Source organism: Conger conger, chromosome 5, assembly GCF_963514075.1.
Source record: "Conger conger chromosome 5, fConCon1.1, whole genome shotgun sequence".
In the NCBI taxonomy this organism is placed as follows: domain Eukaryota; kingdom Metazoa; phylum Chordata; class Actinopteri; order Anguilliformes; family Congridae; genus Conger; species Conger conger.
This window is the reverse complement of record NC_083764.1, coordinates 10,467,982-10,495,023: the sequence shown is the minus strand read 5'-3', so window position 1 is coordinate 10,495,023 and position 27,042 is coordinate 10,467,982. Positions and strand designations below refer to the sequence as shown.

The following is a 27,042-nucleotide window of genomic DNA, read 5'->3' as shown; positions in this document are numbered from 1 at the left end:
GTTTAGTATTAAATCCTAAAGCACAGGATTATTGATCCCCTAATCTGAATTCTGTGAGGAAGTTCTCAAACAGTGGCGGCATGGATGGTGCAGTGGGTAGCACTGCCGCCTCACAGCAAGGAGGGCCTGGGTTTGAATCCCGGTCAGCTGGGGCCTCTCTGTGTGGAGTTTGCATATTCTCCCTGTGTTTGCGTGGGTTTCCTCTGGGTACTCCGGTTTCCTCCCACAGTCCAAAGACATGCAGGCTAGGCTGATTGGAGAGTCTAAATTGCCTGTGGGTATGAGTGAATGGTGTGTGTGCCCTGCGATTGACTGGTGACCTCTCCAGGATGTATTCCTGTCTTTCGCCCAATGTATCCCTTCAGGATAAGTGGGTTAAGATAATGGATGGATGGAGTTCTCAAACAGTTGACAATCACTACTAAAGTGTATTTTTTTTGTCTTGTCGAGAGAGAGAGTTAGCCCCAGCGTCTTACTGTCATTCATTTCCAATGTGCTCTATATGCTCCTTCATGGTAGGAAGAGAAATGTGAGCTGTGCTTTTGCAGGTTTTCCACTAAAAGGTGTCTCTTTAGTAATCCATTTCACAAATCTCAAGAGACTTGCTGGTTAGTTGACTTTAAATTATTAAATGTTCCACACAAAGTGATTTCTAAGTGACCATCATGACAAGATGGATTCTGTGGAGGAACTCTTGTTCAGTTCTCAGGATATCACCTGATTCCCTTTTTGTACTACATTTTATTTTTGATAGAGTGAAGTGAATTTTGTGAAACGTGAACATATGTATTAGCATTGAACCTGGGGTAACTTGGAAGTATTTTATGCCTAGGCTATGTACCACCTACTGTATATATACATGTACCATATCAGTGAAACCTATGACATTTTCAACACTAGTTACTCTATGAAACGCAGTTGAATAAGCCTCAGTGTAGATTTTACAGAGCCAAAGTACAATAACGTTCTTCACAACCTTGCTGTGTTTTTACGTCCAGGGGTCTCCTCTGCGCCCTACCTGTGGTGACTAAATGAATTACAAATAAGTGTTATGTCATTATCCGCTTCGTGCCACACGGGGGCAGCAAAGAGCCGAATAAACCGCAGTTTGGGCTTACATGAGAATAAAAATGGACGCCATTGATACAGACATTTATGTATGCTAGTGGAGTTCATGCAACCACATTTTTCCCTCATTTTGTTTATACCATATGTGAAGAGTAGTCACTTGGTAAGTGTATTGTAAAACGGGGGTATTTGTACAAGTGGCGTGATATCCTACTCACCATATATATTATCCGGTGAAGAAAGTTTTTAATCCTGTAAGCAAGGATGTGGGTTTCGAAACGAGTCTTTGGGGGTCACCAAGCTGGCTAGCAGGCCGATTATAGAACCTGCAGCCGGTTTAGAAGGTTGAGCTACTCATTCAGTATCATCCATACGGTTGTATTTTGCGAAGTCTTTTGTGTTGTGCTGCAGGCAGGCTTGCTAGCTGAATATTACTGTAACCAGCTAATGATAGCGAACGATTTCATTTGCTCTCCTTTGGCATTTCAGCAAGCTGTCTAATTTAGAAAATTAGCTAGCTAGCTACTTTAGCTAGCAAGTAAAAACAATTGCTCCAGCTGACGGACAGCAACTTTAATAAAATATCAAAGTGGTTCGCCAAAGTTGGCTAACGTAGTTGGCTATGTGATGTAACGTAATATAGCTAAGCTCGAGCCTGTATAAATTGCTCGCAACATTATCATTAACTCGTGTTATGAGTACAAGCCACCTGGCTGCATCATGTGCTATTTGCCTGTTAACTAACTGGTTGTATAAGCTACGACCCCCACTAGAAGCTCTTTTGACTGCGAAATTGAATTGATAATTGGATCGCTTGAGAAATTGAGAGAAAGTTACTAAGCACATAAGCATTTCCAATAAACATAACATCGTGGGAACAATGTACTTCACGCTATCAATGTCACGCCTGTCTGCGTTGACAGGTTGCTAGCTCCGGTCTGGCAAGCCACACTGTACACCACGTCATCTTCTTTTGAAATTGCATTTGGCTTGTTGCATGGGTTTATGGCGAGCTGCATGTTGCTAAAGCTCCATTAACAAAAACGTCACCCAAACGTCATACTATGCCCCTTTGGCTAAGTTTGCAGCTCAAGGAAAAAGTGTTATTGGCTATAATTTATGTATCCTAAAGTGACAAACGATTTATTTATGGCATCACCCTTCTAAAAGTTTGAGTGTGGTCTGACAGTTTGGTTCCAGGCATACTACTAACAGAGGTAAGACGTTTCTCCATCAGAAACGCCGTACCAGGTACCCGTTACCCGTTACGTTGATGGCAGCCAGTGCCCAGGACGGTGTACCCCTGGGAGAAGGCGAGGGGCAGCAGACTGAAAGCTCTCGTTTGGAAAAGGAGAACCATCGGGACACCCACGCAAGTTCGGCTAACCCGGTACCAGCAGCCGACAGTCCCGTTGACAGTGTTCAGCTTCGTGCAGGTTCGGATAGCGGGCCAGGTGTGGAGAATGGGGCAGTGGACTCTTCCCAAGACGACTCTACACATCATCAAAAGCTGGACGATTCGACTTGTGAGTATCTGACCTTACGTCTCTGTTTTGTGTCTGCTGAAGGTTATTATAATGGAGACATATATATTTTAATAAAAGAACAGCAGAACAAATGCTATATTTTAGTGTCTTTTATGCAACTAGTTGTGAAACACTCATTACCTCTCCACAGCTCCACAGGAAGAAGATGCCCAGGATATGTCTGGTGACTTCTTTGAACTGCACCAAGACACTTCAGGTCAGCCTCAGAAAAAGACACCGCGATCACGAAAGAACCCTACACCCAAAAAAGTAGCCACTCCCCCAAAATCTGCAACCATCCTCTGTGCTCCCGGCGAGGCGACCACTCAACAGAAGAAGAGACGAGGTAGAAAGCCCAAGTCAGTGACCTTGCCTCCTACTGAGAATTCGCTGACCAGTTCCCCTGCCCTCACACCCCAAAATCAGCAGGAGGTCCCAGAGGAGCAGGGGATGACCCCACCACCACAGAAGAAAAAACGAGGCAGGAAGCCCAAGGTAAAGACTTTGCCTCCTACTGAGAATTCACTGATCAGCTCCCCTGTCCCCACACCCCAAAATGAGCAGGAGGCCCCAGAGAAGCAGGGGATGACCCCGACACCACAGAAAAAGAAACCAGGCAGGAAGCCTAAGGGATGGGCCTTGCCTCCTATTGAGTATCCACTGACCAGCACCCCTGCCCGCACACCCCAAAATCAGCAGGGTCCTCCGGAGGAGCAGGAGCTGACAGATAGCGGCAGGCCAAAGAGGAGAGCCGCCAAAATGTAAGCAGCTTTGTCTCCTCTTCCTACAACTGTGTGCGCTGTAGTGACTCTGCACTGAAAGGTTTGTTCAAATCCTAGATGAACTTGGTATTGCTCTCCTTGCCTGCAAAGATTCAGTAAGCACTGTAATGTATTCCTTAGGATTAGTGCCTGCAATGTACGTATAATGTTAAAAAACATCATTGAGATTATTCTCATATTTCTTTAGGCGCCAAAGGCATTTTTTTCTCTTGAATGTTTTTGTTCGTATTATAGTTAGTGTCACGGCCTCATATGTTTTAGCTCAGTCATGCCAAACAAAATGACTGACCAGTCTGATTGTTAAGTGACTGGTCCGTTTTAGGGCAATGGAGTATCTCCACTCCCTGGTTGAAGACCTGGATGGTCCGCCTCCGAGTTTAGAGAGAACGGCGAGCAGGCCCGCTCCAGGCCGAGGCTTGGTTCGGCCCAAAGAGGAGGCCCAGACGAAAGGGAAGCGGGGCAGGAAGAGGAAGACCCTGCTCAGGGACAACAGCGACGCCAGTGGCGATGAGGACTTTGTGCCAGAATCTGGGGGCGAGACCGAAGAGGAGGAGGAGGAGGAGGAGGAGGAGGAAGAGGAAGAGGAGGGTGCCAGTTACGATGACTCCATCGCCAGCTTTGGGAAGGCGCTGAAGAGGTTGCGTCAGGTGACGCCTCGGGCCAGGAGCCCGTATCACTCGGTGGGTCTACCCTGCTGTAAAATCCAGCTATGCCAGCTTGACCGGCTTGAAAATTGAGCTGGTCAAGTTTGTCATAAGCTGGTCTAGCTGGTAGTAGCGGTGGTAGCTGGTTGACTGCTTCAAAACATAGCTTAAGCTGGTCAAACCATGTCAAGTTGGGAGCTGAATTGGTCAACAAGCTACCAGCTGTTTTTTTTCACAAGCCTAGCTTGAGCTGTTTTTTCATCAGAAAGTTAGTTTTACCATTTTCTCTTGAAAGTTGCTGAAATTGAAGGTGGAGGAAGCAGAGATAGACACATGGATTTCAATGTTCAACATTTGTATGACTGCTACTTGTTTGTTTTTCTCTGCAGAATAAACCCAAGTTTTTAGGCATGGCCGCCAATGGCTTGGTGAACAGCATCATGGGCCCTATCTGGTGCTGTGCCACTGTCACCAAGCAGTTGTGAGTCATAGTCCTCTCTAGGACCTGTCCAATCTGCCAGTAACACTTTTGCTTTTGACTCACTGAGGATCTGGGATGTTACATTGATTGGACACTGGCGATATTAATAAATCAGTTTTGGAAGGGATTTAAACTTTCTTCACATCAAGCAAAATGCAGGACGGGTCACACACAGTAAGGGTACATGAATTGGAATTAATTGCTGCCAACTGGATGCTTTTTGTTTTTCGCAACATTGTCTGAGATACTCATACCACCCTTTCTGGCACCAACAACCATTCCACGGTCAAAATCACTCAGATCACATTTCTTCCCTATTCTGACATTAGGTCTGGAAAAACAGCTGAACCTCTTGACCACGTTGACATGCGTTTATGCTGCTTGATTGGCAGATTAGATATTTGCATTAACAAGCTGATGTACCAGTCTACCTAAATTCTCAGTGAGTGTATGTTGGACATTTACATTATTGGCATTTGGCAGACACTCTTATCCAGAGCAACATACAGATGATTAGACTAAGCAGGAGACAATCCTCCCCTGGAGCAATGCAGGGTTAAGGGCCTTGCTCAAGGGCCCAATGGCTGTGCAGATCTTATTGTGGCTATACCAGGATTAGAACCACTGACCTTGCATGTCCCAGTCATTTACCTTAACCACTACGCTACAGGCCGTCTGATATTTCTGTCCGGTAACCCTTCTGACAGAGTAACAAACTGTCCCTTTGTGCCAAATGATCTGCAACTGAGTGTCGTTCATTCAATTAAAAAAATTCAGGCACGAATGTGGAGTAATGCATTTTAAAACATTAAGCCAGCACCACTTCAAAGGTCTGGGAGAGGCACTGTAAAATACAGCATTCATCTGTGGAAAAGCGATGATGAGGATGATGAGGATGATGTGTGTGAGATAACCTCGACTTCCCAAAACCGTCTGTCTGTCTGTCTGTCTGTCCTGCAGCCGCGAGGAGCACTGTGCCTCCTGGGTCTACCCCGAGTGGATCCCGTCAGCCAAGGACTGGAGTTTCCTTTCCGAGAGGTACGCCACCAAAATTATGCCTTCACGTGGCGGCCATTTTAGTTTTTCATTGGCCAGTTTTGCAGATGAAGATTAGACCCAGTCCAAGAATACATTCAAATTTGAATGGAGATTCTCCATACAAAGCTCTCTTTAGTCCAGGACTACACTCAATCTGTCTGTGAAACCCGGCCGTTGTGTATTTTCACACGAAAAGTCAATTGCTCATCACAATTACTTTTTTTCGCCGGGCTTCTTATGTTTGCGCTTATCTTTACTAGTGTGAATCAGTGCTTGTCTCTATGCCAACGTGTGGTGTAGTGGTCTGAGCACCTGGTTGTCATATCTGAAGGTTGTGGCTTTGAATCCAAGGTGGTATGTAGCTCTTTGCATCATACCTTGTAGTTTCTTTTCCCTGCATAAAAAAACCCAGGATAAATGTGTTTCTGAACATATGTGTTGGATGTACAGAAAGCCATTGTGCATACGTGCAAATTATGTAATAAAATAGAATTTCTCATGTTAGTACACCAGGGATAAATGATTGGCATTTATATAGCGCCTTTATCCAAAGCACTGTACAATTGATTCTTCTCATTCACCCATTCATACACACACTCACACACCAATGGCAATTGGCTGCCATGCAAGGTGCCAACCAGCTCATCAGGAGCATTTGGGGGTTGGGTGTCTTGCTCAGGGACACTTAAACACAGCCCGGGCGGGGGATCAAACCGGCAACCCTCCAACTGCCAGACGACTGCTCTTACTGCCTGAGCCATGTCGCCCCATAGCATGTAGCATCTAGTGCATGTAAATGGTGCCTAAAAGCTGCTTGTTCTCTGTAGTGAGGCGGAGAAGTACTTACCCAAGGAGCAGCAGTCTCCAGCATTCAGAATATCACGAGAGGGACTCAAAGAAGACAGCAAGCCTTGCAGAATTAACAGGTACGCACCTTAGCAGGAACCTTCAGAAACTTTTAAAGTCCTGATTCTGAACAACTATAGTGCCTCGTCTATGACGTCTATGACGTCTATGACATCTTTTTAACGTCTAACTGGGTTAATCATGCATATTGCATTATTTACAATGCAATATATTGCTATCTATATAAGACTGACTTATTTATTTGCAGTGCACACACACACACACATACAGTAAAAGGTTTCTGCTTCCCCAATGTTAAAACAAAGTAGAAAACAATACAACAGGTTGCCAGACTGCATCCCGTGCTTTTAAAAAAGCAGTTTTGATTTTGGATGGTGCATGTACAGATCGGCGATTCACACTTCAGCGTCCTTCCGCAGGTTCGAATCCCAGCCCTTCCACCCCGATCGCTGGGACATGTTCTTCTTCGTTGGCGGTCCGGTCTGGTCCATGGAGTGGTGCCCGTGTCCGGACGGAGGGGGCAGCGGCCAGTTCGCCTCCATCTACTGCAACAAGGGCATGGACGACCGGCACAAGCTGACCGGGACCCACTCCGAGCCCTCTCTCCTGCAGATCTGGGACATGGGCGAGCTGCAGTATGACACCTGGTGAGCCCCGCGGAAACCGTGTGGGGAAACGTCTGTCCTACACTGCAAAAAAAACTCAAATATAAGTCTGTCTCGGCGAGCGTTTTAGTACCGCTGCTAATTATTTCTACTACTTTTTTGATAAATGAGGCAAAAGTGTTACCGATGCGGTAAGAAAAATTTACTTGTTGAGAGAATAGTCCCTTAAAACTGTTTTTCAAGTTTTAAGTCTCAAGACGGACACTTAAGACAGACACTATTTTGCAGTGAAACGTTTTCATCTTGGCAGTACTGATGGTGCAGTGGGTAGCACTGCTGCCTCACAGCAAGGAGGTCCTGGGTTCGAATCCCCGTCGGCTGGGGCCTCTCTGTGTTTGCATGTTCTCTCCGTGTGTGCGTGGGTTTCCTCCCACAGTCCAAAGACATGCATGTTAGGCTGATTGGAGAGTCTAAATTGCCTGTAGGTATGAGTGTGTGAGTGAATGGTGTTTGTGCCCTGTGATGGACTGGCGACCTGTCCAGGGTGTATTCCTGCCTTTCGCCCAATGTATGCTGGGTTAGGCTCCAGCGACCCTGTTTAGGATAATTAATGAATGTTTTCATGTTTATTTCACTGGTCTAACACAGTTGATTTGTGTTTTTTTCACTGTTTACTGTAACACCCTCTCTGTTTCCAGCCCCTCATCTCCCCCACAGTTGGCGTATGCCGTTGCCGTTGACGACGGCTGCATATGGGATATGAAATGGTGTCCGAGCAGTGCGTGGGAGATGCCTACCACCAACAGAAAGGTAGCGCTGACGATTACATTCAGCACTAGAGGCTTCCACATAGCTTCCCACAGAACAGATTTGGGTCTGGCTACATGCCTCCCTCTCACTCTGCCTGCATACAGAAATGAGTGAAGGTCAATGGGTACCAGATTCAGACCATTTATTTAGGCCAAGACAAAAAAAAAAAACAGCTTAAATATTGTCCGTATTTAGAAATCAGGTAACCTTATTTTGTAGCGGCTCACCCGGGAATTGAACTTTTGACGTCTGTATTGTAAGCCCTTGTCTCTCACCATTAGTCTACACTGCTTCACCCGTCTGAGGTAGCATTGGGAATGAACGGAAGGACATTCTCAGCTTGAAGGGCAAGTTCAATAGAACTACACTAAACAGAAATAGAAAGTAAAGTTTATTTCACCCGTGAACTGAGCTGATTTCACTCATGAGTTCTACTTCCTGACTGTGCTACTTAGTGGTTGGAACATAACAATGGGGAGGACTTGGATTTTCCACCTGGGATGCAGGAGTAGTGCTGGAACCCGGTTTTTGGTGGTGGGTGTATTTCGTGAGTTGTAACAGTTCTGCCCCCACAGGTCCCCCAGATGCCCAGGCTGGGCCTCCTGGCTACGGCCCTCTCCAGCGGGAAGGTTATGCTGTACAGTCTCCCCCACCCGCATGCCCTGACGGCCGTGAGGAAGAGCCTGGCTAAAGGTAGGGCTAGCCGGGCAGTGCATGGTTAGCCATGTCAGCGGCAAGACACGCGAGTCGCCTTTTGTGTTGTTGTTGAGAGCACCAGCATTGCTTCTCCTCAGATTCCCTGGGTTGTGGGGCGACTGATAGTCTAGTCGATAAGTGCTTGACTGGGACTAAGAAGGTTGGTGGATCAAGCCCCGGTCTAGCCACGCTAATGTCGGCTTTGGATAAAAGTGTTAGCTAAGTAATCAACTACCTCTGTGAAAGGGGCTTCTGCATTTTTCCACTTACTCGAATGGAAAAGCTCTGGCCTGTCGGAAAGGTGCTGAGAAGTCTAATATTGATTGAAAAGAATAAGGAACAACATTTTAATCTCAACTGGAGGTTGCTTGATATTTTAGAGGCATGCAAATTGACTTCTAAAGCTGTCAAAAATCAAAAGGAACACACACAGTTGATTTTACATGTGCTTGGGTATGCACAACACATTTAAACCTCTGGCTTTTTTCTTACTATGAATAGCAGAATAGCAGGTGTTCAGAGATAAAATCTGAATAGAAACTTCTGGAAAATGCTGCATTTACACATCTCTTGCCCTTGAAACATTTTCCTTTAAATTCTGTGGCAATTGATGGCAGCAATTTTACAATCATGTCAGTAGGGGGAGGCAGATATCCTCAAATTGTACCCACCACAAAACTTCCATTAATACGCATACTGTTTCTGGCAGAACAGAACACAAATTATTACGTCTTACTTCTTATTACTTTTTCAACCAAAAGGGTATTTTGCAGTGTGGATGGTAGCATATTCATTCCACTTTTGCTGCAACATACAATCAATATTATTTAAGAGTCAGTCACTCTTAAATTATTTCAGTTCATCTGATAGCTTACTGTATATCCATATTCAGTTCAGCCCAAGGCTTTCAGTTTGTGTGTCCGCAGCAGCATTGAAAATCATTGTTATGAACCAAGCCTCCTGAAGTGTGATTTCAGAACTTTTACATTACATTATTGGCATTTGGCAGACACTCTTATCCAGAGCAACATACAGTTGATTCGACTAAGCAGGAGACAATCCTCCCCTGGAGCAATGCAGGGTCAAGGGCCTTGCTCAAGGGCCCTGCTCAAGGGCCCAACGGCTGTGCGGATCTTATTGTGGCTACACCAGGATTAGAACTCCCGACCTTGCGTGTCCCAGTCATTTACCTTAACCACTACGCTACAGGCCGAACTGAGAGCGAAATGGAGAAATGGAGAAAAATAAAGCTAAGGATGATTTTAAGGCACTGCGTCACCACGGTGTCTGTCGTTCTGTCTGCACCCAGAGCATCAGTTTGGTGCGACTCTCCTACTCCTGATGAACTGTAAATCATGACCGTCTGTTGTGCCTGATCCGTCTCCCCTGGATCGGTTATTATGGTCTGGATCTACCTGGCATGGATAAGCCGCAGCCCTGTGTGAGCAGAATACAGAAAACACCGTTGTGTGTGTGAGAGCAGCTGCTGGCTCTGTAACGGACAGCAAGCAGCACTGACCTGGAGCATATGGACAGTAACCGTGCAGTGACTTTATTTAATATTCAGCGCCTAGTCTTCAGTAGCTCATGTAACATCAGGCTTAAGTGTATCTGAGAAATATGAATATACAGGTGTAAGAAAAACAGGACGGTCTCTTGAACTTGATTAAAATTATGTTTATTGACAGGAACAGCAGTTGTCAGAAATACATTAAACGTATTCTGGATTCAGTAGAGTCGGACTGAACCCAGAACCTTTTCAGCGGTGACTTTTTATCCCATTCCAAGCCCAGGAATGTTCAAACAGGACGATGCAGACAAATTTGTGACACCTGTCAGTCAGGCCATCACATACTGACCATCCTGCTGTGACTGAATTAGCATATCTGTTGACAGAAGTAGCTCCTGACCTCTCCCTCCCATTGTACCAACTGTATTATAGTACTGATAAGAACCAGTGAATGTGTGGCCAGCGGATGTATTGGCATCAGAGACAGATTTCTTACACAAGTAATACTGAAGAGTCATCTTAGAGGTTCCAGCTAGTTTCTGCTGGATAGGAGCAGGCACACCAACACATTTTACGGGCACAATGAAATAGTGTTTATGAGGTGATGCCTCCCTTTTTTCTGTTTCCATTTGGTATGCTGCCATCTCCATAGCTTTTATACTATGCTCTTTTTCCTCACGTTTTCCTGCCTGTTTTGCCTCAGAGTGTCGTGGTGATTGATGCTTTGGCACATTTCTCTTGTCCTATTGTAGTGAGTGTCTCCTGAGGCCCCGCCCCACTCCTGCAGTGTGAGATTATGGGCAGTTCAGCAGCAGGTTGTCTCATTGCTGGGAATCTCTGCTCTCTGTGTTTTTCTGCAGTGTCCCAGTGATGTATGGACTCTGTGCAGGGCCTGCTGCATCCTCCGATACCAAACGCTTTATTCCTTCTGTGTGTGTGTGTGTGTGTGTGTGTGTGAGTGCTGTCCTCCAGTGCCTCTGTGTGTGTGTGTGTATATGTGTGCATGAGTGTGAGATTGTATGTGGGTGTGTGCTGTCCTCCAGTGCCTGTGTGTGTGTGTGTGTGTGTGTGTGTGTGTGTGTGTGTGTGTGTGTGTGTGAGTGTGTGAGTGTGTGAGTGTGTGTGTGTGTGCTGTATTCCAGGGACAGCACAGTGTGTGTGTGTGTGTGTGTGTGTGTGTGCGTGCGTGTGTGCATGTGACTGTGTGTGTTAAGGATACACAAATAACATCTGCTGTGTAGTTCATTTGAATAATCAGGAAAATGTACAGCTTTTTTTTTGTTCATTTATTTTGCTTCAACATTTCTAAATTTTTTACCCCAGATCCCCTGCGCTCTCATCTCAGAATCAGAATCAGAATCACTTTATTCGCCAAGTAGTTTTCACAAACAAGGAATCTGGACAGCTCACGAGCCCCAGAGAACCACAACAGACCAGATTAATCACACGCCTACCTTGCCCATCCGTAACCTTCCAGGGGAGTACCTGCCCTCCATCAGGGGCGACAGAAGACTGAGCCGCGTGTGGTTTCATTATTCAAACGACTGAGCGTGAAAGCGCAGGAAGGCGAGCGCTGCCTCCTCCTCTTCTCCCAGCCGAAGAGGCCGGCCGATTCCCATTATTCCCTATCTCTCTCCGGGAGCAGGCCGGCATTGTTGGAGGGTGACATTAAATTGGCTTTACCCCCCCACCCCGCCCACCCCACCCCTGTTCCTGAATGCGGCGGGGCCCTCCCCAGCCCGTAAGTCACTGTCAGGTGCAGGCGGACGGGCTGCGGGCCTCGGGGGGGCTTGCTGTGGGAGATAAGAGGCGCTCCGCGGAGGTTAATTAACGCGACGGATCTTTACTTTCCAATCGCCCGGTTGCTTCCCTCGGCAGGCTTTTGTTGTCCCGCTCTCTGTGTATTAACCCGAATTTACGGCGCGGTGTCAGGCTAATTACACTTCTCCTCCCGGCCGGGCCCTCGGAGGGTCGCTACCCGCCTCCGAACGCGAGCGCCTCGTCCGGGACGGGGGCTCCGGAGGCGCGGCGGAGTGTTTTAGCCGCGTTTCATCTTCATTTGCCTGGCAGGGCGTGGGCTTATCAAGGTGAACGCTGAAACCCCAGTACAAATGGGCTGCAGCATTCAGACCAACCAAACCATTAAACCCAGGGGACGTTATTTTACGACAGTACATCTAACTATGGCCTTCTGCTACCTTTAAAAATGATTATCGAACCGTTCTTTTTCTTAGCGACGGCCTTATCTATGTTTTCTGCCCGGTTCGCACTTCATTGGCCATTGCTCCCTGCTGAAAAAAAACAAAAAAACTCAAGCTAGGTTTTGAAACAGCCGGTAGCTGGTTGACCAGTTCACACCAGCTCCCAGCTCGACATGGTTTAGCTGGTTGACCAGTTCAGACCAGCTCCCAGCATGACCTGCTTAGACAAGCTACCAGCACTAGCTGCCTAACCAGTTCATACCCAGTTGGACCAGCTTTATGACCAGCTTGACCAACTCAATTTTCAAGCTGGTAAACTTGGCATAGATGGATTTACTGAGGCTGTTCGATCGGTGTGCTGGACGACTGCGCTGCTCGGCTCCAGAAAGCAGTGATTTGGTTCAGTGTCGTGAGCTGAACTGCATCTCAGGATTTAAAGAGAAACTCTGCACAGAACACTGCTGCTGCAGCACTCTCTAGGTTAAAATGTTCAACCCGATTCCACTGCTGGTCACACCCCTTCAGTGATGTCATTACAGGTATTCAGCCTCAGCTGTCAATGGAAAAATACCTGCTTTGACATCACTGATTTAGGCGTGGCTCGCAATGCAACCTAGTTGACCATTTCAACCCATGTTGAGTGCAGCAACAGCCATTTCCTTTGTAGACTTGCTCTTTAAGAGGATGAAACAGGCAGTGACCCCAGTTCCTGTGGGGGGTTATCCAGTCCTTATTTCTGTTTAATCAATCTGGGTCAGTTGGCTCCTGAGCTGGATACACTTTTAAAAGTTCAGTCCTTGGCGGTCATTCAAGATCTTTTCTCTATAAAGTCTCATGAATGACTGGGTTTGGCGGTTGTGTAGGTGTATGAAGTCCAGGAACAGCATTCCAGAACGAGGTTCACGGTCCAGTCCCCAGTCACTACTGGCCTTTTCTAGATCCCCCTGGAGGGAGGTAGGGACTGAGGGGGTGTGGGGTGGGGTGGGGTGGGGTGGGGTGGGGTGGGGGGGGGGGGGTTAGTGAACCATGAATCCAGCCAGCCATAGAGCCAGACCCCCCTCCCCGTTAGAAAAAGTGGTTGCCAAGCAGACTGCCTCAAAGCTCCCATCCCCAAAAAACATGTTTCCCCACTGCTAAAAGGGCTTCAGTTTACTGCTGGTCCGGTACATTATTTGTGACCGGCTGCCTCCCAAACCCTCCCAACCCATTAGACCGGAGAGAGGAGAATTGTGTGTAAATTACCTAGAGGTGTTCTGACACAATGCCCGGCTCTCTTTGTTTCAAATGACTGATTTCTCTCTTCCTTTCCCCCCCCCCTCACATGGTAAAGCACACTGAGTTTTGGTTGGTCAGCCGCCAGTGGTGGGGTTAACAGGAGCTGGCCGCTAACATCTGTACGATTGCCTCAGATAATAATAAATAGGTTCTTTTTGTGTGTGCGGTGTGTGCCCGTAAGAGAGAGAGAGAGAGTGGGGGAGGGGCGGGGGGGAGAGGTGCTTCTCCTTTCTCACTGGAGATAATTTACTAGCTTGTTTCCATCAGACAAGGATCTATAATTGAAATGACAAAAAAGATGCATCGCTACGCAGTTGTTAGTGTTGGAAGCCATGAATTTCAGCCTAGTATCTGACACTCCGTTACCCTAGGGTTGTCAATCAGCGGAGCCTTAGTCAGCCTATAGGAAGGGTTTATATTTTGGTGGCTGTCCGAGCTGATGAGTGGTGCACGTTGAGGGAGGGGGGTGAGGGAGGAGACACACGTCAGTCTCTGGCTTCCTGTGCATCACCGACATCAACCATCAAGATGTAGCAGCACTGGAGACCTCTTCCGCTTGAAGCCAACTCATGGGGGCTGTCGTGTTCAACTGTAGGGCTCTTTTGGCATCACAGCATGACCCTGCCTAAACCTGAAGGGATGAATAGGAATTAAAAAAAATACTGTATATTCTTCTGTACAGCTCTGTACGGTCCCTGGAGAGTAATTGGTTCAGTGTGAAGAAATGTAAAAGTGTTGTCCAAAAAGTGTATCATTTCTCCAGGGTAAATTCCTCGTTTTTTTGGCACCAGGTGCTTAATAAAATGCGGTACCTTTGGTAACCACTGGAGTTTGCGAGCTTCTGGGGGAATGACAATCCCTGGTCCCCTGACATTAAGGGAATCTGACCTGCTGGTGCGTACTGTGCTAATTAGCCCAGTGTCCACTGTTACACACTCACACTCACACACGCACACACACACACACACACACACACTGACAAATGCCTTCTCAGGAATTAATGGGCATAAGTGGGTGTGTAAACTTGCCTAATGGACTATCAGACACTGCAGTCCATAATAAATGAATATAACAAAATAAGAAGAGAATTTTCTTCTTTTTACTACTTTTTACTTTTCCTCTTTTATTCTCCTGAGCAGGACTATGGTTTGTGAGAGGCTACTTTGTTAGTTCATTGATCCAGTCCTTCAGCTGTATGGAGGTAAACCCCTTCCCTTTAGGATTATACCATTACAGGACTGTACTACCTGGAATTTGATTGTGCAGTCACCCAGGTGTACAGTCCAATATGTTCTCCACCACTCAGGGCCCATACTTGGTTGTTGTTTTTTTTCCAACTTGAAGCGTAGCCTCTATAAACATTCTGGAAGGTTCTTGTGAAGTTGTAAAAAGTTGGAAGCAGGAGGTAGAAGAGTGAGATCGATTGGCAGAAGGTCGCTCATCCATGCCGTTTTTGGTGCTCTGGGTGAGTGCGTCCCGTCGAAAAGAAATCTCCAGTGAAATTTAGATTAATGTGTTTTCGCGGGGGTGTGCGCGACGAGATTTTCGGCAGTCCGATAACACGGCAGACCTGGCAGCGCGCCCTGTCGAACTCGCGCTCATATTAAAGAGCAGTATTCCACAGGATGGATCGCGCGCTGTCTGCGCCGTGATCGAACGCCCCTCGCTCCCGCCTCATCCGTAACGCCCAGCAGACGCTTCCCCAAATACTGACAGCTCCTCAGTCCACACTGTCAGAGAAACGACTAACTGGCTTTCAGAAACGTGAAAGTCTTTACCTCCTGTCTTTTTTTTGGGGGGGGGGGGGGAGGTGCTTGATGCATGCCCTTCCGTTCTTTTCTGTGTGTGCGCGAGAGTGTGTGTATGTGCGTGACTGCGTGTGCTTGTGCGCAAGCATCAAAAGTGGCTTTTGTGTGTGTGTGTGTGTGTGTGTGTGTGTGTGTGTGTGTGTGTGTGTGCGCGCGCGTGCATGCACGTTTATAAAATGATTTATAACAACTGTTCATGTTTTTTTCCAATAGGAGGAATCAGCCAGGGTCCTTTGATATGCAAGGTAAGTCAATTATTGCACTCAAAAATACATCCAGCCAGCATTTCACCAACAAAATAATCCGAAATGTTGAGTATTTCTGTCCTGTTGTGTACTGTTTTGTTTCACTTAAGCCTAAAATTGGTCTTCTATACGCAGGGAGTATCCAATCCGACAACTAAGGGATGTTGTGATCACATGGGTGACAAATGTCCTGGGAAGGGTAGCTTTATCTGCAATCACATCATAAAGCAAATTCAATAACAACATAAAGCAAGTTCAGGTTTCAAGTTCTCAAGTTTTATTTGCCATGTGTAAAAACAAATACAAGTACTTGGAAGTAAATTGGATTATTACTCTTGCTCTACTCGCCTAATATAAGTATAAAGATTACACAATAAATATGAGTCTAAAGCATGGCCGCAGATCCCAGGGTGGACAAATTCCCCCTCTCACACGAGAAAACATCAAACAGTTTCCCTAATATTAACGTGTTGTATTGGGTGGTACTGTTAGTGTCGCCCCTGAAAGAAATCCTTTAGAAACTTTCCTGTTTGTTGTGCTGAGATGGGAAATGGTTGGCATTTATATAGCGCCTTTATCCAAAGCGCTGTAAAATTGATGCTTCTCATTCACCCATTCATATACACACTCACACACCAACGGCGATTGGCTGCTATACAAGGCACCGACCAGCTCGTCAGGAGCATTTTGGGGGTTAGGTGTCTTGTTCCGGTACACTGCGACACTGCCAGGCCACTGCTCTTCCCTACCACCTGAGCCAATGTCACCCCACAAAACGTGGGTATTTGTACAAGTGCCGTGACATCCTACTCACGATATATATTATCCTGTGAAGAAGGTTTTTAATCCTGATGTGCGTCCATGGTGTAACACAGTGCTGTAACCCTCTCTGCTCAGGTCCTCAGTGTGGCTGTGCTGAAGGTGGGCTCCATCCAGGCGGGAGACGCAGCCCACACCGGCCAGTGCTTCTGCCTGGACTGGCTGCCCATCAAACCCCACAACATCCTGGCCGCCGGCTTCTTCGACGGTACGTATGGAGCAGGGTCTGCCCGAACACCAACAGAACCAGGGAAACGCTATATTGTGTGTGTTTCGGGTTGAACCTGGCTGTGTCGTAGCTTTCTGTGGTCAAACTCTGGTGCCACGCTTTAATGCAAACTCGGCGCGGTTATACCGTAGGAGGCAGTTCTGTCTGTGAAATGCACCTTAAGCGCGTCGCCATGGCAACATTTAATTTTTTATTTTAAACTAAAATTTTATCAGAACATTTTTTTTCTATTACTTTTTTGCTTAATAAGACAAAAATATTGCCTGTGAGGTGGGAGAGAAATTTGCCAGTGGGGCAAGAAAATGTCACTTGTCAAGCTAACAGTAAATTGAAACAAGCTAATATTCTCTACTTGAGTGGAAAGAAAAATGAAGCTGTTCTCTTCTGCCGTCTCCAGGCTCGGTGGCCCTGTGGAACCTGTACACCAAGTCTCAGCTGCAGCGCGTGCGTGCACCGAACGGGTCCATCTTGCTGTACCCCTACCACACCTTCATCGCCCACGACCACATGGTCCAAACCATAGCCTGGTGCAGAGCCTCCAGGTACGAGCTATCGCCCCCTACTGGCAGTCCTCCAGCCCGCTCACCTTAAAGACCAGCTGAAGTCAAAATATTCTCTGTACTCAATTTAATCAAACTTTAATATCCCTACAAACAAGTTTTTCCTTCCTGGAAGAGTTTACATAATTTGACGTCAGCGGGCGTGTATGTGGATCAAATGTCTCTCAATTTTCAGTTCCCCTCCAATCTATATCCTTTCACACAGCGGCACGTATTCTTCCCCCATAGCCATAGGCTCTGCTTCGCCCTCCTCATTTAACATCAGTCAAAAACACTGCCCGAAAGATCAGCTTCACTCGCGTATATGTCATATCGTGGATATAGTGCTGCTCTAACTTCCGTTTCAGCTTGTCTTTAATGTTTAAAAAATAATAATTTACTGCTGAGCTCACTGTAAATTTCCTGTGATTTCTCCTCTGGACGTTTGGTGCATTGAGGTACCACCCCTTGCAGTGAATTGTGGGAAAGTCAAGGCTATGAGTCAAAACTCTTATGGTGAATAACTGACACAAAAATGATAACCTTGGACTCCGTTTTATTAACATTGGATCACTGACAAAAGCGCTCTCTCTGTGGTGCCATCCTTTACAGAGAATCACTGGCACTTCCCAGATGAAGACGAGAGCGGTTACTCCACACTTTTGTCCAAAAGTAGTCTGGTGTTCAATTTTTATTTTAAGCAACATCAGGGCCCGGCTAAACCAGGCTTAGCTACATCAGGGCCTGGCTAAACCAGGCTTAGCTGCATCAGGGTCTGGCTAAACCAGGCTTAGCTACACCAGGGCCTGGCTAAACCAGGCTTAGCTACATCAGGGCCTGGCTAAACCCGGCTTAGCTACACCAGGGCCTGGCTAAACCAGGCTTAGCTACATCAGGGCCTGGCTAAACCCGGCTTAGCTACACCAGGGCCTGGCTAAACCTGGCTCACTTGGTTGTGTTTTGCGGCACAGCGACAGAAAAAAAAAAGCACTTTTCAGTTCAGACTCCACCTCCACGTCTGACACGTGACCGTGCGAGCCGGGCGCATTGCTACTCCGCGCACGCCTCTGTCCTTATCTCCGCAGTCCAACGCCGCCCTGGAGCATGGAGCCCGCTCTCTTCACACAGGAGGGGGACATTTCGGAAATGACACACTGTCCCGGGAGCGGAGGGGCAGGGAAGTCGTGTGTGTCGCCTCCACCCTCACCCTGTCACGCCCCAACACCGCCTCCCCCCCTCAACACCACGAACCAAATCACCCCTACCCCAACACGGCACGCTTTGAAATTCAATGCACACATTCAATTACCAGGATTTTAAAAAAACATGAGTGAGAGCCCAGGAGGGGGGAGGTTTTTCCTTTTTTTGGGGTGGGGGGGTGAGAACAGACAGATGGCTGATCAGCGGGCAGAAGATGTGGATGAAGAATGTTCCAGATGCCAACAGTCTGTGTTTGTACAGTATGATGACATGTAAACATTTTTCCGGGAATCGGAAGCCCTTACTGACACACTGATCTAGATGCACGTTTGGGATTACATGCAAAGCCCACTCTTTAAAACAAATATTTAAATATAACAAAGAAAGAAAGGCACCAATAAATATTTAAGTAATTATTTTATTCATATTTACAACCTGTTTATTTAGATAGTTTGCATAAATATGATTTCCACGTGTAAAATGAATAAACGAGTGAACATTTAGTTGTAATGGTAATGACCATATGAGACATTGCGTGTGTGTGTGTGTATGTGTGTCTTATGGATGTCGAAAAAGTACAGAGCAGTGTAGCATATCAAATGTCAGAATAGGGAAGAAATGTTATTTCAGTGACTTTGACCGTAGAATGATTGTTGATTGTAGAATGGGATTTTCATGCTCAACAGTCTCTAGAATTTGCAGAGAATGGTGCGAAAAACAAAAAACAGGTGACCGTAACACAAATAACCACACATTACAACAGTGGCATGCAGAAGAATATCTCTGAACATGCAACAAATCAAACCTATTAAGTGGATAGGTTACAGCAGCAGAATACGTAATACGTCTAAAAAATAGGTCCAATAAATACCTAATAAACTGAGTGTAATATGTGCATAACATCTATGGCTACACCTTTATACATTCAGTGTTCTCAGTGCGTTATTGTTGGAACACAACACTAAGAGAAGCTCTCTTTCCTAGCAGCTAGTTCCACATAAAACCTTTAATTCGTCGTGGAATTGCGGCCACGACTGCTATAGATGATGAAACCTTTGGTTCATCCATCTGCTGCGAAAGCTAAAATATGGGCCTGTCACTCCCTTGCCATGTGTCAGCTGTGCAGCAGAGCGGAAAAATATCATTAAAAAGCCTTAGATTGTGCGGTGATCTCCCTTAAAGTATCTGCGCAGGACAGCTGACTGCATTCCGCATGTTTATCTGCAAATCAGTCTTGGAGGACTGTGGCCGTAACCGTCTTTGACAAGAAAATGACTGAATGAATGTAATATTGATAGGTTGTGGCATATTATAATTTCAGTCAATTTTATATACGAGACAGTTATGGGCTGAGAGACTGATCTATGAGGGAGGGGAGGGACAGCCCTGCATTCATCTGGACAGCCCGGCTAATGACCTCAAATGAAGTTCCTGGAAAACGAAGGCCGAATTAACCCCAGCTGTCCTTTTCCCCAGTGATTTGTTGGCGTCCGCCGGCGACGACAGGAAGATAAAGCTGTGGGACTTGAGGAAGACCTACGAGCCGGTCAGCATTCACCGGCGCTTCCTGTCCACGGAGATCTGCTGGCCGCTGGTCTGGTCGGGCATCTTCGCCGGTCAGCAGTGCTGCTACGCCACGTGAGTTACGGCCCGATCTCTCCGCTGCTAATGCAATCACTGGCTCCTCATTCTGCGATGAAGCCAATCTCCTTTTTTTTTTTGCTTTAATGGACCATGGAGCAAAAAAGACTCAAGGTATTTGTCTCACTTACAGGTATGGCCAGCATGGACTCCATTACCTAGATTCGGGATTCTTGGGCTATAAGCCGTACTTTATAGCCCCGAGGAAAGGAACGATATGGGTAGGTTCGCCATTAAGGATGCAGGCACCGTTCGTCCGAACGTGGGAGATAAAATTCACAGAATTGGGGGTCGTTTATCAAACGTAAGCGATGACGTTAAACGGAGACATGGTGACCAGACGAGGCGCGGCTCTTCGCTGGGAGTGCTGTGATAAGGGCCCTTATCTCCGCAACCCAGGATCATCCAAACGGAGGAAAATGACCCGGCTAAGATCTGTAATTTGATGTGGTATTGTACAGAAAAGTGCTTACTCCAGCGCTGAGAAACCATCTCTGAAGCACATTTAAAGCCTCAGAGATGAGCCTCCTCTCTCTGTCAGGGAGGAATTCAGTGCATAGGCAATGTCCCAGCGATATGCTGAATGTTTGCGTGTGTGTTATTGCAAAAAGCATAAAACTTTTTAGCTTACTTTTAACTTTAAATCACAAAAGACTGTTCTCGGTACATCCAAGAGCACTCAAATGAGAAAAGTACCATTTGTCGAATATGTTCTTCAGCATAGCTGGACTACGCCAATTGCCACGGTTGACTCAGGGAAGCAGTAGAACTCCCTGCTAATGGCTGTGGAGTGTAGATTATCCTTTGATGTACTACTGCGGCTCCCATTAAGCCATTTGAATTCAATTATGTGCTTTGTTCTCTAAGTTGCTGATTGGGTGTAATGTAGCGTTGAGGATGTGTGGACGGTGGTGTAAAATGGCTGCCGCTGTCTGCAGAGCACGTCCTTCTCCGATTGGCTGAACACTGGCGTGACGGGCGACAGCACGGGGGAGCTGATCATGATCATTCTGCCCGACCTGTCCAGCAATCCCAACACGCTCAAGAGGACCGTGGACCGCCGATTCGTACGTGCCCCGCCTCGCCCTCGCCCTCACCCTTAGCTGCCAGGGCATTTCACCCTGTCTTAGCTTTAACCCCAGTTTATTTCCAATCACATGAAGAGTATAGATTTGGGGGCATGCTGGGGGGTGTTTGCATGTTACTTGACAGTGGGCTACCCTCCGTTGAATATTATATGATAATACATTATTAATATTACAAATATTTGTATATTAAATATAATATGAAATATCATGTCCTTTAAATATATCCCTCCCTGCCTCATATGTCCCTCCCTTAAAGGCATACTATGCAGGATTTATTTCCTGGCTTCACTCCTGTTTGACTGTTTGGTTGGTTTTCAGTGTTTTATCGTTCATGAAGATGGGGGGAAAAAGTGCTCTGAAAGTCTTCCCAATGATATCGCTCATCACTGTTGTTGTCGTTATAGTTGTGGGTGTGGACTCCGCCATGGTAGTTATTCTGTAGTTATTGTTCTTGGTGGGAACAGGCCTTTAATGCTCTGTAGAGAATGTTTTTTGTAATGTTTTTCTTAACTCCATTCATTATTACATGTCCGTTAAGAGCATTTGTGACCTCACATGACTCTGTTGCCTTGGTCCCGTTAGCCCGTGTTCCGGGGCGAGATGGTCCGGTTTCCTGGTTCAGAGAGAGAAGAAGGCAATGGCCAGGAGCCACAGCTCTACAGTGAAGTTATAAAGAAGTACTACCTCCATTTCCACGACATGGACATGGTAAGAGGAAGCTGACACGGGACTTCAGTTCAGCTTGTGTCCATGGGTTTATGCATGAAGTGTCCTCACACTGCAGAGGGTGTGTGTGTGTAAAAAAGAGTGTCTGCACTCAAGTGTGTCTGACCATTCAAATGTAAATATGTGTGTGTGCACCTTTATGTGTGCCAGAATGACTGCAGCTCTCCAGAAGCTGATGTCACACACCATTACTCGAAGCTGAGGGGAGAGAGTGAGGGAGGGAGAGGGAGAGGGAGGGAGAGAGAGCAGTTGAATTTATTTGGTTAGTTATTTGCCGGACACACCTGGGTGAGCTGTCTGTGTGTGTGTGTGAAGGGGGGGGTGTTGCCACGGAGACGCCGCAGCCTTAGCAGAGGGCCCCTTAGCGACGGGGTTCTGATCGCTGCACCCTTCATTAATTTAAAAATGAATCTCCGTCCTGCCCCGGGGTCGGCCATCTGTCCCCCGGCCTTCCGCTCCACTGGGTCCGCCCGCGCGGTCACGGCCCACCGGGCGCGACCGTTACCCACAACCCCCCTGGCCACAGCCCGACTGCGGCCCCCACCCACTGCTGATACACCCCCCCCACTGCTGATACGCCCCCCCCCCGCACTGCTGATACGCCCCCTCCCCACTGCTGATACGCCCCCCCCCCACTGCTGATACGCCCCCCCCCCCACTGCTGATACACCCCCCCCCACTGCTGATACACCCCCCCCCCACTGCTGATACACCCCCCACTGCTGATACGCCCCCCCCCCCGCACTGCTGATACGCCCCCTCCCCACTGCTGATACGCCCCCCACCCCACTGCTGATACCCCCCCCCCACTGCTGATACCCCCCCCCCACTGCTGATACGCCCCCACCCCACTGCTGATACACCCCCCCCCACTGCTGATACACCCCCCCCCCCCTCCCACTGCTGATACGCCCCCCCCCCACTGCTGATACACCCCCCCCCCCCCCCCCCACTGCTGATACGCCCCCCCCCACAGCTGATACACCCCCCCCACTGCTGATACACCCCCCCCCCACTGCTGATACGCCCCCCCCCCCCCACTGCTGATACACCCCCCCCCCCCCACTGCTGATACGCCCCCCCCCCCCCCCCCACTGCTGATACCCCCCCCCCCCCACTGCTGATACACCCCCCCCCCCCCCCCCACTGCTGATACGCCCCCCCCCCCCCCCCCCACTGCTGATACACCCCCACCCACAGCTGATACACGTTTGGGTTGCTAGGTGCTGGGTTTACGACCAGAATGGCCAGGTTCCCAAATTATTTCTCCAGGTCCAGTATGTGGTCCCGACCGGACATCATGGTCTCCAGTCTGAGTAATTGATTAAAAAAAATTATTTCGTTTTAGCAACCGCACCCCCCACACCCCAGTCAGCCATCAGTTCCCACCCTGTTTGTGGTTAAGCTCCAGCTGTGCGTGTTGTCCGGTTTTGATAAATTCTAAATCTGGCACGTGTGTCACGTGTGTCACAGAGCTTTGGCGAGAGGGTTGTGGGTTTTTTTTACCTTGCTTATGTAATCCCATAATTTCAGAACGCTTCTCATTCACCCATTCACACACACGGCGATTGGCTGCCGTGCAAAACACCAATCAGCTCATCAGGAACAATTGGGGGGACTCAGGGACACTTTGACACACTCAGGGCGGGATTAAACCGGGCAACCCTCCGACTGCCAGACGACTGCTCTTACCTGAGCTAAAGTCGCCCCAAGTGTTGTTTCACACTGAGAGTGGTCACACTCACACACTTGTTGGAGGCGGAAACTCAAGACCGGGCTTGATACGGTGCTCGATACCATCTAGCTTTCAGGTAAACTAAGCGTTGGGTACACTTTAGTGGTAGGAAAAGGCGAGCATTGCTGAGCTAAATGGCCTGTTCTCCCACAGAGAACGTTTAAGAATGCTACACAGAGGGCCCCGGTCAAAGTCATGCAGGCCACTGAGACCAAGGGGGACCTGTCCTTGGACCAGATGCCCCTGAACGCCGTGTACAAGGTGGGTCTCCACTGCCATCTCACCACACAACCTCTGTCCGTTTCCACTATATATATATATATATATATATATTCTGCCGCATTGCTGTTCTCGTGTATGTCTGTAATGTAATGTAATGACTGCAGTGTTCTCTGTGTTCAAAACATAAATGGCCGGCAATATCCCTACTGGAAGCCGGTTTTGATTTCCCAGGAAAATCATTTTAGGCACCATCAACATCAACCATTCCCAGTATAGCAGCACTTAACAGTGATTGGGAACGAGCCTGTGTTCCAGCTCTTACAGCAGTGCATGGCTCCATGGGTTATCTGGTGCAGCCGTTTTGAGTGTTTCTCCTGCGGTAGTGAGGGGGAGTTGCCTCGGCTTGTCGATGGCCGGTGATAAAGACAGACAGGGAGCAATGGCCTGTAAAATGAGGAAAATGTCACTTGGGGGCCCGCTGGGAGTAACAGGCAGGGGAGGGGGTGCTGGCACGGGGCCAGGAGCTCAGGGGGAGCAGGACGGGGGGGGGGGGGGGGGGTGGGGGGGGGGCTCGTCAACGATGACAGGGCAGGGGCGTGGCCCTGACTATCAGGGAGAATCCTGATGACGTTCATACGAGAGAGATTACACAGATCCGCAGTGCACTGGAGAAACCTGATAACCCACATCATCAGAATAAGACAAAAAAATTACCCTTTGAAGAGTTGGAATGGTTTTTAAAAGTCTTAAGTCTGTGTTCTTTGATTTCAGTGACCAGTAGCGATTTGAATGTTCAGTTAAGAACATTGTACTCACATGTTTGTGATTGTAAGCCATAAAGGGTTAAGTCCATTGGAACTGCATATGATAGATGGAGGATAGAGCTGACCAAATACGAGTGTACAGATCAACCCTTTCAGTCCAACGAATGCCATATGGCACACTCAACCTTATACGTTTTCACCCAATCAAAATGACTGCGATACTGTTGTATTGAGCCCCTATTAAAACCCTATGAAAGTTTCTCAACTTTCTCAATTGTCTCAACCAAAGCCCAAAACCGCTTGGGACTTCTTATTGGGCTTGGGACTGAAAGGGGTCATTGACATTGTGAAAAGAACTAGTGAGGCCAATTGCAGTTGACCACGGAACAACATATTGGCACTGCTGATTGTTATTTGGAAAGTTGGTTCCAGATGTTATGGAGTTTTAATGGTCTAGAGCAGGGGTCGGCAACCCTGGTCCTGGAGAGCCGCAGGGTGTGCTGGCTTTCGTCTCCACCTTAAAATAAGCAACCGATTCAGACCCAAGAAACCAGGTGAGGTGAGTTAACTGTGTAATCAACGGCTTTCATTGATCAATTAATGCCAAGTAACAACGAAAGCCAGCACACCCTGCGGCTCTCCAGGACCAGGGTTGCTGACCCCTGGTCTAGAGGTTTAAACCTGTAGTTTGAACTCCAACTAAGTACGCTGCAGTTGACCCACGGTGACCCACGGTGACCATGTCATGGTGACACCCCTCGAATAACGGTCCGTCAGACCCAAGCGGAACCCCAGCATCGAGAGGGCCGTCAGATCGTTCACTGTTGTTCCAGACCCCTCCCGGTAAATAAAGCACAGCCGAGCGCGCACTCAGACTGGGCTCCCTGTGGAACGACATCAAACTAACATCAGGCAAACTCCCGATAATTCCTGCTCCGAGTACTCCGGTGTAATTACTCCGGTGTAATTAAAGAGGAAGAGTAATGAAATGCTTTATCGTCGACATTAGAACAGCCATCCAGGCAAGGCGATGGGGAGGGGAATGAAGGTTAAGCAGTCTGTTAATGACTGCCAATCGATCAGTTTGTTAAGTGTTTTGCTGATTTCTTTTTTTTCTTTTTTCTTTTTTTTTCTTGGCTCGAATCGACGGTGAGAAACCGCCAAGTGAATTTTTTCTCTCACAGGCCCTGGGATAGCTTCACGTTTGTTTTGTTCACCGACTGCGTCTGGCGCTGTGACATCATCATCCTCGTAAAAAGCGTTAGGTCTGACAAAGAAGGGCGTGTGCTGACCCGTCTCTGATCTGTGTCACCATGTTACTCCACTAGGGCCTGTACTGCACTGTGAAGTTATGAGCCTGACCGGGCTGACACTCTGAAATGAGATAAGCCTGTCCCACATCTGGAGGTCTGTCGGTTACTTTCAGACCTCTGTTCAAATAGTATTTGTTTTGGTTGCAAATACTTTTCTGTGCTCCATTAATCTTGCCTGGTGCATTTTAGCCTCCAAGGAGGAGCAGATGAGCCGGGTGTACACTTTTGGGATAATTCCGTTTGTTTCGATACACCAGACAAGCTTAGTCAAATGCGGAAAAGTATTTGAATCCAAAACCAATTCTATTTTAACCCAGGTTTGGTTATCTCTTCTGAAAGGTCATGACCTGGTGTAGATTGGGCTTCAGTTGGATCTAAATAACCATTGACCAGTGGCATTACACTGACTATGAATTGCTATAGAGCCAATCAGATTGCAGGAGACCAGTCTCGTCATCCATGCCTTCCCGTTCCGGGATTCCAGCGTGTAACCCCCCCCCCCCCTCTGTTTTGGGCCCTCTGTAGGTGCGTCTGAACCCCAACCTGTGCAGCCAGAGCTGGGTGCTGTCGGCCGGGCAGTCGGGCCTGGTCCGAGCCCACTGCCTCCGAGCCATGAACAGCGCCGTCATCGACAAGATGGTGCGGGAGAGCGAGGCGCAGTTCGCCGCCATGTTTCCGTCTCAGGGAGCCTCGCCCAACCCCAGCGGCACCACCACCGTGCGCCACAGCGCCGAGTGCACCGTGCAGGTCCTGTGACATCACGGCTGGGCCTCCCAGAACCATAGAACATCTACACTACCATAGAAACAGTACTGGTAGTCAAGACAACCGGGACTGTTTTTTTAAAATGTCATAACGCTTCAGTTTTTATACAGTAAATTATTATAAGTAAAAAAAAAAAAATAAACATGAAAAATTATTTTGATACAACCGTGAAAAAGATTTTGTTTTTTATTTTTGTATGTATTTTAGGGGTAGAATATTGTACAGAAATTTATTTTAGGGATTAAGTAGATTTCCCGTTGTCACGTTTGACCAACACCACTATTGTCTGGTAAGTCTGTCCAAAACCCTTATTTGTTCTTGATTTTCCTGTGTTTTCTCTTCAATTGTCACCTTTCTTTGACAAATTGAGATTTTAAATTTTCTTTTCAACAAGCTCATTTCTTGTACTGTGAACTATTAAAATGTGCTTTCATTCCTACGTAGA

General features: G+C 47.5%; 1 protein-coding gene across 2 annotated transcripts; it reads left to right on the top strand.

Annotated features, from left to right (window-relative positions):
* The first annotated feature begins 1,127 nt into the window (after positions 1-1,127).
* On the top strand, positions 1,128-27,042 carry gtf3c2 (general transcription factor IIIC, polypeptide 2, beta). Of its 2 annotated transcripts, none has more exons than XM_061241007.1 (19): positions 1,128-1,231; positions 2,306-2,594; positions 2,746-3,355; positions 3,699-4,056; positions 4,410-4,501; positions 5,462-5,539; positions 6,367-6,465; positions 6,826-7,053; positions 7,710-7,821; positions 8,397-8,514; positions 15,525-15,556; positions 16,454-16,583; positions 17,002-17,146; positions 19,820-19,981; positions 20,118-20,205; positions 20,923-21,051; positions 21,655-21,780; positions 23,687-23,794; positions 26,358-27,042. In XM_061241007.1, the coding sequence occupies exons 1-19, from the start codon at positions 1,160-1,162 to the stop codon at positions 26,586-26,588; spliced, it is 3,207 nt and encodes a 1,068-aa protein (XP_061096991.1). In that variant the 5' UTR covers positions 1,128-1,159; the 3' UTR covers positions 26,589-27,042. The 2 variants fall into 2 exon arrangements, with proteins under 2 accessions (XP_061096991.1, XP_061096990.1); XM_061241006.1 differs by having other exon boundaries at positions 1,133-1,231; positions 2,258-2,594.